The sequence below is a fragment of the Heloderma suspectum genome, chromosome 3, assembly GCF_057233095.1.
Source record: "Heloderma suspectum isolate Gila_16-S chromosome 3, 16-S_ref, whole genome shotgun sequence".
Classification (NCBI taxonomy): Eukaryota; Metazoa; Chordata; class Lepidosauria; order Squamata; family Helodermatidae; genus Heloderma; species Heloderma suspectum.
The window spans coordinates 88,343,042-88,356,300 of NC_139460.1; the positions used below are offsets into that span (position 1 = coordinate 88,343,042).

A 13,259-nucleotide genomic window follows, 5' to 3' on the forward strand; every position below is an offset into this window, starting at 1 on the left:
TCTTACAGTAACTTAGAAGAACTACCATAGCACAATTCTTTCTAGCAGCATTAATTTTGCTTTTAAATCTCTGCCATTTCTTAATCTGCCCAGGCAGAAACCTGTATTTTTCCAAGAGCCACATATGGATCACAATTTGGCTGCACTTATTGATCTGGTTTATGCACAACGATAACCCATGGTTTATTTCACCCATGGGTTGTTTGAATTCTAAGTTGTTGTGATCTGTGAACCCAGCTACACTAACAAACCATGGACAAACCACCCAGAAAAAGAACCCATGGTTTGTTGTTGGGTTGTGAACACTGGGTTATTTAAACCATGGGTTGTCATGTGTGAACTCACAACCGTGGATTGTTCTTGAGTTGTTTTGCCAGGCTACAGAGGCAGCGGGCAAGAGTAGTAAAAACAGTAACAGTCACCCATCATGCCAGTACTACATACAGCACCTCAAAGTCATTTGGGATACGGGGAGGGAGTAGGTGAAGGAGGAGGGAAACAGTTGACCTAGGCATTGAAAAATCAAACCATGGTTTGTTCACCCAGCTGCCAGACAAAGCCTGGGTAGGACAACAAACCATGAGTTAAATAAAAGATGGGTTACCATTATGTGCAAATCAGGTCACTGTATAACCTGTATAACCAAGTTTTAATGGGTTGCATCTAACAGTGCTCTTCTATTTGTAGAAGGGCTGTTGATCCAACAGAGGCCTCCAGAGACAGGGAAGGTGATTTTCACTGATGCCTCCTGAAGCCACTTGAACTACTTCCCATATTGTACTGGAGCACAGATTTTCAGTGGGCTGCAGCAGGGAAGAGAATTGGCAAAGACTGCATCTTCCCCACCCCCTTTCTATTAGCCGAGGCCTCTAATGGATCAACATTTCTTCTGCATGTGGAAGGGCACTGTTGGATACAAGCCAGTGAAGGTACTGTAGCAATATAGAACATCAGCTCCTGATCCCATCTCCACCAGCTTTGGGCGAGTAACAGCAAGTTTAACAATTATAGATACCAAGTTCCTAACTCTTCAGCATCTCCTGTTTAACTGGTCTGAAAAGCGTTAGGATTATAACATTACATTACATAACATTGCCAGAAATCTAACCAAAATAAGTTATTCAGGCAAATGTGGATATGCCTAAACATTTCCTGAAACGTAAACAGGTTAAATATTTATATGCCCACCTTTCTGGTAAAAGACAATCTTTCTGTGAATCTACTTTTTTTCTGCTGTAGTTGGTGATAATATTTAATATTATTATTGTTGTTACTTTGCAGGTTTAAAAGCTACAAAATTATTTGTTGATGTTCATGGAACTTGCTTTCTAGAGCTTGATCTTAGTTTAATAGCAGTTCTCTGGAATGAGAAATATGGTATTAAACTAGACAGGATGTTTACCTGCACATCTGAAGATATGTTTGAAATACTAAGCTACTTTGAAGAGCTATCATATGCGGAAATTCGTTGTTTTCTATGGCTGTTAGAAGAGAACAGAGAGAATTTCCCATTTCTTCATCAATTCTTAGATGACTATTTTGATAACCTGGGTAAGTATACTACGATGAGCAAAGGAATGCTTATCCTTTCAAACTTAATCACTATTCACTGATATATGTTCATATCTGTCCGTCACACATTTGATGTTTATTTTGATATCAAGCCTCCAGAAATAAATTCCCAGGAGTTCGGTGTAAAACTTGGAGATGAAGGAGCAGCTGGTGTGTGTGTTTGTAAAAGAAGTTCCAGCTTTTTATGTTCACCAATCTCTAAGAGCCTACGTGACCTCATGGGATGTTTTTGGGGTAGGGCTGTGATGCATGGATTCAGACTGGGTGAACTGTTGGTTCTATGCATATGGGTGAGTCTGCATAGGGAAGGATATGCAAAATCCTATGTACAGTTATACCTTTACTTGTTGGGAGTGGGGATAAGGACACTGCTTCCTGGATCAGCTGAAGCTTCTGTAGAGACGGCCTCTGAATAAGTGTCCAAATAATGCTTACAAGTCACTTTGGGCCAGTTTGCATGTAACAACAACACATGGTTTAAACAGCCCATGGGCTGCTGGGAACAAGCAGGAAGTGCTGCCTGCAGTGCGACAGCCACTTGCACTTTTAATCAACAACCTCCGATCTCTGATCGGCTTGTTCATAAGCTGCTGAGCATAACATGCGAATCTGGACCAGCGGTTAACCCAACAACAAACCAAGGAGTATTGAATATCTCTATTATCCTGTCACAGTTGTGCATATGCTGAAAATTATACTATAAAATTATGGTATTATTGTTAAAGAGTTTGGAATTATCTCTGTCCATTTGTCTTGTATTTTTCTTACAGTATTTAAAATGTATTTTTAAAACAGATAATCCTTTTACTGTAATAACGAGGGAGGAAACTGAAACTACTTCAGTAAGTTTGCTTTTCCTGTTGATCTCTTTGTTGAAATTGAACCATGAATAAGTTATAATAGGTTTTTTTTCTGATAGGATACGTTTGGAAGAAGTGGACAATTGTCCTTCTATGATATGACTACTTTCAAATATTGGCCCCTTGATGACATATATTTGTTTCAGAGTAAATGTCAGTGTATGTGAATGTTGATGATTGAGTGCATTGGGTTACATCCAATTACTTTGGCTTGCCAAGGTGGCGTACACCCTCTGCAGCCCCCTGTATCCCCTGAAAAGCTGCTGTTGAGAGTTGGGGGCCCTCTGGCACACTGTGATATGGCACTGAGGGCAGCAGAAGGTAGTGGGGGTTGGCTGCAATCTAGTGCCTCATCTTGTACAAGTAGAATCACTTTCTACTAGCCCAAAGCCACCATTGGATACAACCCAATGTGTCAATATTCTCATTTCCATTATTTAAAGCTAATAAACACTTAGTATGCCATGGCTGTATAAATAAAAAAGCAGGTTCTTAACATTTCTCATTATCAAAAGACTTAAACCTCAATGTTCACAAAATGCTTGACATTTGCCATGGCACATATTAGCATGGTTGGTATATGTTATATGCCTATCTCTTTGAAAACAGGGGTTAAGTAATCAGAAGTATTCCACGTGCTCATAACCTCTTCCCTGTGGTCCTTCCTCTATCTTATATAAATACCCTTCCCTTTTTGTAGTATGAACTGTATTGTTGTATTATAATGAATTATGTTTACACCAATAGTAATGCTAGCCAGTTACCTTTACCCAGGATATACAAGCCAACTTTAAACCCTATTTTTAAACTATGGTTAGTGTTGGCAGCAGTGTGGAGCTCATGCAGCACCATGAGCTCTATGCAGATGTCTCTTCTGGGAATGGAGTCACGCTGCTGACGTCACATGTCATGTGAGCCCCACTCCCTCTCATTCACAAAAGTGAGCTTACGCATGTATGCAGCAAGACATGCAGTGTCAGCAGCAGGGCCAACAGGCACAGGCCCCCTCCTTCCTCCATTTGTAGAGTAAAAGCCTGGAGCCAGTGTCTGTATAGGGCTATGGATAACGCTGAGAAGGAAGGGGGAATTTGGGAGGAGGCCTATGGTTAATCATGGTGTGAAGAGATTGGGAAATGTTTAGTCTGTACCAGGCCACTTAATTTGGGTGGGAAGTGATAGACAGAAGTGACAGTGTGCTGCTGTTTGGGGAGCTTTTAAAAATGTATTTTTGCAATGGTGTGTAACTATCTCAGAATCTTTTCCATGAGAAAATGAACTACCAGTTTTCCTTGGCACCATATTGTTGGCTATGTGAATCAGATACCTTCCTCTTATTTCAGTTCTCTAATGTGAACATGGATTGCATTTTGTTTAGCAAATTTCCTGAGTAGCTATTTTCACTAAGTGTGTCTAATGTTACATTTCTATAAAAGCAATTTGTATGCGAAATTTGTTTGCATTGTCTTTCAGTATTGAGCCAATTGGCAAAGCAATGCCACTTTAATAGGAATAATTCCAAAAGCTGATAAGCTATTAGCAACATAATCAGTGAGGAGTGAGGTGGCCAAGTTTGCTGATGACACCAAATTATTTAGGGTGGTTAAAACAAAAAGGGATTCTAGAGAGGTTCAAAAGGATATCTTCAAACTGGAGGAATGGGCATTAAAATGGCAAATGGTGGTTCAGCGTAAACAAGCAAGTGATGCTGGTTGGGACAAAAAAATCACAGTTTCACATATGTAGTGAGGGGATCAGAACTGGCAGTGACTGACCAAGATAGCTTGATGAAAATGTTGACCCGGTATTAAACTGGTGTAGAAAAGGCAAATTCCATTTGGATATAATTAGAAAGGGAATAAAAAATAAAACTGTCAATGTCTTACTGCCCTTATATAAATATGATGCAAACACAGTTGGAATACTGTGTTGTTTTGGATACTACATCTCAAAAAAGATATTGTAGAGCTGGAAGAGGTGTGGAAAAGGACAACCAAAATGATCAAGGGGCTGGAGCAACGTCCTTGTGAGAAAAGTTACAGTGTTTGGGACTGTTTAACTTAGAAGAAAGGCGAGTAAGGGGGGAGACATGACAGAGGTGTACAAAATTATGCCTGACGGGGAGAAAGTGGTTAAGGAGAGGTTCTTCTTCCCCATAATACTAGAACTCAGGGTCATCTCATGAAACTGAATGGTGGAAGATTCAGGACAGGCAAAAGGAAGTACTATTTCATGCAGCAGATAATTAAACATTGGAATTCACTACCATAAGATGGCCACCACCTTGGATGGCTTTAAAGGGGGGGTTAGACAAATTCATGGATGAGAAGGCTATCGACGGCTACTAGTCCTGATGGCTATATATTACCTGTAGTATTGGAGGCGGTTTGCCTTTGCATACCAGCTGGAGGGTGCTATTGCGCTCAGGTCCTACTTGTGGGCAGTTAGTTGGTCAGTGTGTGAACAGAATGCCGGAATAGATAGGCCTTTGGTTTGATCCAGCATGACTTTTTTTTTTAATCTGAACCACAATCGGTTGAGAGAAGGGGAAGTTAAAGAGATCATAAGTAGGAGGATGTTATGGATCTCATATCCTGCTTGTGGGTTCCCCTTTAGTTGGGAACTGCAAGAACAGAATCCTGAACTAGGTAGGTATTTGGTCTTGTCCAGCAGAACTCTTACGTTCTTGAGTAATCATTTTAATTTCTTAGGGTGCAGTCCTATTGGGATAGGCAGCCGCCTCCGAACTTGGAGGTGGCCAACTATCCAATGCAGGGTGGGTGGAGCAAGGAAGGGATCCTCTCTGCCGTGCTCTGTCCACCTTGCGTTTGTGGCTAGACAGTTGATTTTGGCTGTCTAGCTGGGGACCTCGAAGAGTGGGGGGACGCATGGTGCACAGGAAGTGTAACGACACTTCCACAGTCTCCTCCCCGTTCCTGGGAATGCCCCCTTTTTGCCCACTCTGTGACACAGTTATGAGCACAGAGACAGGGAAGAACCATGCTGCCTATGAGGCAGCAGGGGAAGGGATGAGGAGCTCTGTTTCTGGGAACTGAGCACGGAGCCTTGGCTCTGAGCTCAGTTCCCAGAAACCAAAAAATCCTGTGACTGTCTAGACACTGTCTAGTGGCCATAGGATTGCTCTCTTACTCAGAGAACTGATACGGAACCAGCATCTTTATCTTTGGCTGTTGCCTTTCCACATGTAGTTGTTCATGAAATTATTGCTGGCTTTTGTTGAAATTGGTTTATCAGCGTCATTTTGCTTTGCAGGGAAACAAAGAATAGAAATTGGGATGTTGACCCTGTTTCTTTGCTAGTGAAGGTATAGAATGAAAATAGGAAGTGCAAGTAAAATTAAGCACTTATTTAATATTTTTGAACTGCAAACTGTTGATGGTAGTGATTGGTGCTAAACATTAATTTATTCTTGCTTCTATAGAGTAATGCTATCAAAGTTAAAAACAGAAACCGAAAGAAGGCAAAGGGATCAAAGGTATATCTATTTTAAAAGATAATGTTGTGAGAATATAACAACAGAAACAAAACTAGTAAAATGCCATGTGCTCTTGTTTCTAACTTCTTATCTCCATCACATTCTTTACTGAATCCCATTTTGAAAATCAAAGAAGGATTTTGTTTTTCCTCCCCAAAGCAGTATACTACTTATTTGTCAGTTTGTAGTCTTCAGATATTTTGTGGCTTAGATCATATGTTGAGGAAAGACCCAGGGTGGGGGGTGGTCGGGGGAGTTTTCTGGCTGTTCAGGATTTTGAGAGAGTAGGGCAGAAATCTTACTGATAAATTGTATGGTTTTTAACCAGTACATTTTTAAAAAATATCTGCATAACTTTGCATATGAATAGAACTGTAATTTTAGAAGTAGAAAAAGCATACTTTGTTTTTAGATGCTTCAGGAATGTTGCAGCGGGCACCATTTTAGAAGGGAGGGTGCTGTAGCACTCATGTCCTGCTTGTAACTTTCCCATCGGCAGCTAGCTGGTTGGCCACTGTGTGAACAGAATGCTGGACTAGATGGATCTTCTTACGTATGGGTCTTCTTACGTTCTTAAGCATTCCCTCCTTTGTGTAAGAGAAGTGGCAATATTCCTTCAGAGACCTAAATACTTTCCCCTAAATTAAAATAGAACATAATGTGCATAATTTATACATTATTTGGTTAATAATATACAGAAATAATAAGCAATGTTGATAAATGCTGTGCTGGATCCAAATTAACAGAGCAAGTCTAAATATGTTTACTCAGGGATTTACTCTCCAATAAGTGTGTTTAGGAGTGAAATCTAAGTTAGCTGAATTTAATACCCATAGAAATTAGTGAGACTTAAATAATTAAATTGTCCCATTGATTTCAGTGGGATCTAAGTTCAACTAACAGTGTGTGTTTCCAACCCACTATATCTAAAGAATGCCAGTGTTTTAAAAAGGAGACAAATACGGTGTTTTGTTTGTTAAAATACACTTTCTGTTATATACTTATATGTCATACATTACATGAAGAGAATATTGTTGAACTGAAAAGGCAATATTCATAAAAGGGTAATTTTGACCTGAGAAATGTTCTTCTCTGTACATCTAGTTTTGAAGAAGTGATTTTGTCTAATTCGTGGTGTGTGTGTGTGAGTGTGTAGGGGTTTAGTTTCCAGATAATCACTTTGCCCAAACTCTTGTTTTACAGGGCATCTAAATAAATGTGAGCTAGGGAGGAAGAATTATGTAAATGAGAATGTTAAATTCTAATAGTGGATTACTTGGTTTTAACATTTTTATGTACTTGTCATTATGTAACAAGTTTCATTTTCTTTTATCCTTGTTCTAGGCTATTTTAGTTGTGTCTGGTGGAGTTGGTACAGTAACTCGAGAGGAAGACAATATATTTTCAGAAGAAAATACATTGTAAGTTCTGGAATGAAAATGCATACAGCACAATCTAGCCAAAATTTATGATGTTTAAATCCTCTTAGACCCCTTGATTGTGGGGAGCTATGCATACTCCCCTAACTTTTTTTAGGATATCTGGAATATGCAATTGGCATATCAAGTACAGGATAGATAAACCTTCCGCTTAAAATAGTAACAGTGGGTTATATCCAATGGTGCTCCTGGCTAATGGACAGCTCTGTGATCCAGGGGAGGCTTATATCAAAGTTTTGGGTAGGAGGGCAGTTTTCCCCCTGCAGCCTTCCCCCACCCCATTTGCTCCAGAGGCTTGGGGGACCATTCAAAACAGTGTGGGAGGTTCTGCAGAGAGGAAGGGGAATCGTCAAAGAACGCCTCCCTTCCCATTCTGCTGATGGAAGCTTCTGCTGGATCAAAGAACTTTCCATCAGTGGAGAGTCACCACTGGATACAACCCAATGTATTTAAGTAAAATTAAATTAGAGTTTTTCATATAGGTTCCAAAATGTTACAGGCAGGTAAGACTTGCATTCTCCCTGGTATGTTCTCGAAAGTCTTAGACACCAGAAACCAAAAACTGATTCATTTACCTTTAATTTGAATTAGCCAAGGTGGGTTTTCTGGCTACAAGATCCAGAAAACAGAATCCTTAGAAAATGTTTTAACTTGCTCATTTGTGTTAGAATCAAGTCACCACATGTGAGTAGCTGGTTTGGGTCTGAAAACAAGAACTTCCTCTAAAAAGGAGTTAGAGGGTGTTTTAGTGCAAGAGCTGTTGAGATTAAATTGTCAGAGAAATGCCATTATTATTGCATATATGTTGCACTTCTGTGCTTTGCAATCACTCTTTAACAGTTTATTCCTTTAAAGTAGCAGTTTTGAGGAATTCTCCCCATCCCCCAGTAACTGAGAAAACATGGAATTATAACACTGAGCAAGTAAGGTATTCCTATCCAATGCCCCCAAACAAAAAGGGACATTTTAAAACCTACTGTCTGATTAAGTTTCATTTTTTACACGTTCTTTATGGATTGGAGCTTTGGAATTTACATTGTCTCATAAAACTGGATTTGTTTTCCAGACTAAAGTCTTAAGGTCTATAATAGCTGAAACTGGAAGTCTGCCTGTTTGAAGAATAAACTTAAACCTGCTTAATTATTTATCCTAGAACAATTTATATCTGAGTATATTGCCTGAGATTGGTTGGACCAAACCATTGCAAATTCCCCCTAATAGCTCTGGGGGTGGAAAATAGACGGTTGACAAATATATAAGCCTGATGCTACCAAAAAAATTAAGAACAGATACTATGACAAGAGGACATGACAACTTTATTAAAGATGAAGTCTCTTTGAATCCAAATTCCAAGATGGCTCCATGTTGTGCCATGATAATGTTTAACTATGGGGAATTCTATTTATTGGTTCTCTGTACTTTTCTCTTAGGGAAAGCCTTTACTGTAGGAAAACCTTTATTGGCCCAGAGAACATTTGTTAGTGGGTGGATTAAAAATATAATTAATTAAAAACAACAACAACAATAATAATACTGCACTCAGGATTCAGCAAGTCCCAGACAAGCATTGTTGTAAAAATTCTTTTTAATCTCTACCATTGCATTTTTGGAGAAGGTAATATTGAGAATATTTATATGTTTAACTGTTCCATCTCTGAAGAGATAAGATGGAAGTTTCATTCCTAATTACTCGTAGGATGATCTCATTTGCCAAACAGACAGAAACTACAATATTTCCTTTTAATAGTTATCTATTCGAACTTGGTGATTTTCCCTTGATAGCTGCAAAATAATATCCAAGCTTCTTCTGTGCTCATGTTGTAGATAGTATGTTGGACAGCTGAGGTTGTTCATCATTTTTGTGAAGTTTCATTAATTTTGTCCTGATTCTATCTTAATTTTTGACTTATGGGTAGATTGTGTGTTGCATTTTATTATCATTGTTGTGGCAATAGTTAAAACAAATAAACTGAACTACAAACTGTTGAGCATTTTATTGTCTGGTACGAATTATGTACTTTCAAATTATAAGGAACCTGTTCTTCTTAATGTCTACTCTTTGACATCTCGACAGAAGTTTTATGAATCCACGTGAGCCTTTCAGAATCCCAGATAGTCTTCATGAACAAGTGGAACAATTTGAAGCTTTGTATAATAATGTTTCTTCCAGTAGCAATTATCAGAGAATTTTGGACAATTACCCAGACCCAACTTGTGAAAGCTTATATGAGTAAGTTGCTATTTCCTTCTTTATGTATTAAACAAAAAAGTAAAGCAAAACAGGGAGGGAGGAGTTGGGATGAATAAAAGTTCTACTTGCTTGTAACACTGTGCCTTGGATAAGCATCATCTGCGTGCCCACTACCACTAGCTTTTTTTGGAGTTTTCCTTCTTACATTTTCTATCAAAGCTGCCAAGCGGCCTTAAATCTCCCTTGGGATTCAAAAGCAGCATGATGGTTTGGCACATAGATGCTAGCAGTAAAAATAGCATGTGGTTCAGATGATCCTGACATTGAAAATACGCTTTATGCCACTGTTGGGGAACCACTTGCCCAAGGGCCAAAATTGCCCGCAGAGGCTTGAGCTCCCTCTGCGGATCCCTGCTACAGCCCTGCCCCTGGCCTGGAGGCTTCCGGGATGAATGTGTGTGAGGTGGCCAGCAGGCACTCCAATGTCAGAGGCAAGACTGGGGGGCATGGCCCTGCTCCCATTCCCCCAACATATTCAGTAGAAATGTAGAGAGACTTATCTGCACAGCCTTATAGTGTCTAGCACAAAATTATTTTATCAACTTCCATAAAATATAATTAGATATGAAGGTCACATTGTGGTCCATAGATGTGTTCTTTATTTGATAACCTATTTCGTTTTCTACTGGATTTCTTAAAATTGGTCATTTTATGTAATGCTCATGTAAACTGATAACTGAAGTAGTAAATTAATAGTGATTGCATAGCTTCCCATTGAAATTAGATTTATCTTTGATTACTTTCACAGCTATTTTTCTCAAATCTTGGAAGAATATGGCCCTATGGAAATTGATAACCCACTGTTAGTTGGAGAATATGAAAACTTTCCTGAAGACACTCGAAAGATTGTGGAGGATGCTGGTGGTCTGAAATCTTTTCTGTTGGAATCTCTACGTTTTGTTATGATGGGTGATCTTATTGGCTTGATGAAGCATGCAGTTATGCTGAAGGAAAACGCAGATGTCATTGGAGTTGATGAAAGAACTAAAAATGAAGAAAATTACTTAGCCTGCTTACAAAGTCAAGAAAACAGTTCCCAAAACAAACCACGTTTAAACCCAACTGCTAAGGAATTCAAGCCCATCTCCTACATTAATGAACCTTATGTGCCAATATCTTCTAATACAGTAGTAGCCAGAGATACTCTAGAATATATGACTACCAGCCAATCCCCTTTTAGTCCTTTTGCTTCCACATATTCTTTTTCTAGTCAGACAGCTGACACAATAGCAGCATCGTTGCGTGTGTCAACAGTATCCTTGCCTTCAACTTTACCTGAAAAACATCCAGTATTTCTGAATGAGATTCTGTCAGATAATGAGAGAACTTTCCCAGTGCTTACTCATATGCCACATATTCCTGAGGAATCTGAATATATATATGCAGATTGTAATGCTTACCTTGATATTGATCCAGGAGCAATATCAGGCAGCAAGTACAGCGCTAGTAATCTTGCAGCAAATGATGAAGTGCCAATGTTCCAGAACTCTCAGTGCATGTCAGTGAAGTCCAACGTTCACCCCGGTGAAAATAATTCTGATCAGGTTGAGAATCATAGTAATGAAGCTGAGTGTAGTTCTGTTACCAAAATAGAAGTTGAGAATAAGTCTGTAGCAAGAAACAATCCTCGTTCACGGATGATCGCTGTTCAGGTGAGAACAATATGTTATTGTGTAGACTAAATTCCTCAAGGAGCAGACAGTGCCCCTTTTGTTTTTCTGTGCTGTGTATAAATTACACACCGTACAGTGCTACATTGGGTTTGATTGGTGTGGGCTATCAGTTTTGTTCTGTCAGGACTATGTAGGAAGTGGTACTGGTTGATAAAGAGTTGAATGTTTGCCATGTCTCGTACATCTTAGATCTAGTTTGATATGTTCATCCCGATATGTGAAGAAACTGCTACCGCTAAAAACACGAGAAAACAATATACAACCTCTGTTCTATCTTTTAGCTTTCATTGAAAAGGGTTGTTGTTGTTGTTTAAAAAATGTATTAGACTTCAGAGTTAACTTGTCTTTCTAACAGACCCTAAATGCATTGGCTGGAAATAAGTGGCCCTTACATGTTTCCCATACGCAGAAATATACTGGTGTATGGGGAAGGTCATGTACACAGTTGTATATAAAGATCACACATATGACTACTTTGCCAGATCTACTCTCACTGGAAAGCTATTGCTAATCTCAAGTTCCTGAGTGATAACTGACAAAATAGCACATGATCTTCACATATGATTTGTTGTTATTGTTGTTGTTCAGTCGTTCAGTCGTGTCCGACTCTTCGTGACCCCATGGACCATAGCACGCCAGGCCTTCCTGTCCTGCACTCTCTCCCGGAGCGTGCTCAAGTTCATATTCATTGCATCCGTGATGCGATCTAGCCATCTCATCCTCTGCCGTCCCCTTCTCCTTTGGCCTTCAGTCTTTCCCAGCATCAGGGTCTTTTCCAGGGAGTTTTCTCTTCGCATTAGGTGGCCAAAATATTGGAGCTTCAGCTTCATTATCTGTCCTTCCAATGAGCACTCAGGGTTGATTTCCTTTAGGATGGACTGATTTGACCTCCTTGCAGTCCAGGGCACTCGTAAGAGTCTTCTCCAGCACCACAGTTCGAAAGCATCAATTCTTCGGCGCTCAGCCTTCCTTATAGTCCAGCTCTCACAGCCATACATTACTACTGGGAAAACCATAGCTTTGATTAGACGGACCTTTGTCGGCAAGGTGATGTCTCTGCTTCTTACTATGCTGTCTAGGTTGGCCATAGCTTTCCTCCCAAGGAGCAAGCGTCTTTTAATTTCATGGCTACAGTCACCGTCTGCGGTGATCTTGGAGCCCAAGAAAGTAAAATCTGTCACTGCTTCCATTTCTTCCCCTTCTATATGCCAGGAAGTGATGGGGCCAGATGCCATGATCTTCGTTTTTTTAATGTTGAGTTTCAAACCAGCTTTTGCACTCTCCTCTTTCACCCTCAACAAGAGGCTCTTTAGATCCTCTTCGCTTTCTGCCATTAGGGTGGTATCGTCTGCATATCGGAGGTTGTTGATAATTCTCCCAGCAATCTTAATTCCGACCTGTGATTCATCCAACCCGGCATTTCTCATGATGTACTCTGCATATAAGTTAAATAAGCAGGGTGACAATATGCAGCCTTGTCGTACTCCTTTCCCAATTTTGAACCAATCGGTTGTTCCATGTCTGGTTCTTACTGTTGCTTCTTGACCCTCGTACAGGTTTCTCAGGAGACAGGTAAGGTGGTCTGGTACTCCCATCACTATCACATATGATAGTGTACATTTTTCTTTCTCTCTCTCTCTCTCTCTCTCACACACACACACACACACACACACACACACACGACTATGTAGGAAAAACATGTAAAGTGGCTCAAAGGTGAAGAAGTGAATTTGGAATTGACTGTGTATGGCTCATTTTGCATTTGGCTATATTGGTCTCACACTGCTGTAGTTCCAAATGCAGCAGGTTCCTGTATAATAGGGGTGAGCCACCTGTGGCCCTCAGCCTAATTTCAAAAGATCTTTGCAAGCCATCAGTTCAGTCCTCTGGGGAGGAGAAAGAGAGAGAGAAAAGGGGTGGCAGAAAGAAAGACGGGTGACCCCCCCCCCGCCACCTTCGGTTCTGCCCATT

General features: G+C 40.0%; 1 protein-coding gene across 13 annotated transcripts in view; it reads left to right on the forward strand.

Annotated features, from left to right (window-relative positions):
- The window catches only part of TTC3 (tetratricopeptide repeat domain 3), a 97,093-nt gene that overhangs the window by 57,476 nt on the left and 26,358 nt on the right, over window positions 1-13,259 (forward strand). For all 13 annotated transcript variants that reach the window (XM_084843697.1, XM_084843705.1, XM_084843694.1 and 10 more), the window contains 6 exons: window positions 1,282-1,551; window positions 2,368-2,414; window positions 5,872-5,925; window positions 7,270-7,346; window positions 9,439-9,594; window positions 10,364-11,267. In XM_084843697.1, coding sequence (XP_084699823.1) covers window positions 1,282-1,551; window positions 2,368-2,414; window positions 5,872-5,925; window positions 7,270-7,346; window positions 9,439-9,594; window positions 10,364-11,267 — 1,508 coding nt within the window. The remainder of the gene's footprint in view (window positions 1-1,281; window positions 1,552-2,367; window positions 2,415-5,871; window positions 5,926-7,269; window positions 7,347-9,438; window positions 9,595-10,363; window positions 11,268-13,259) is intronic.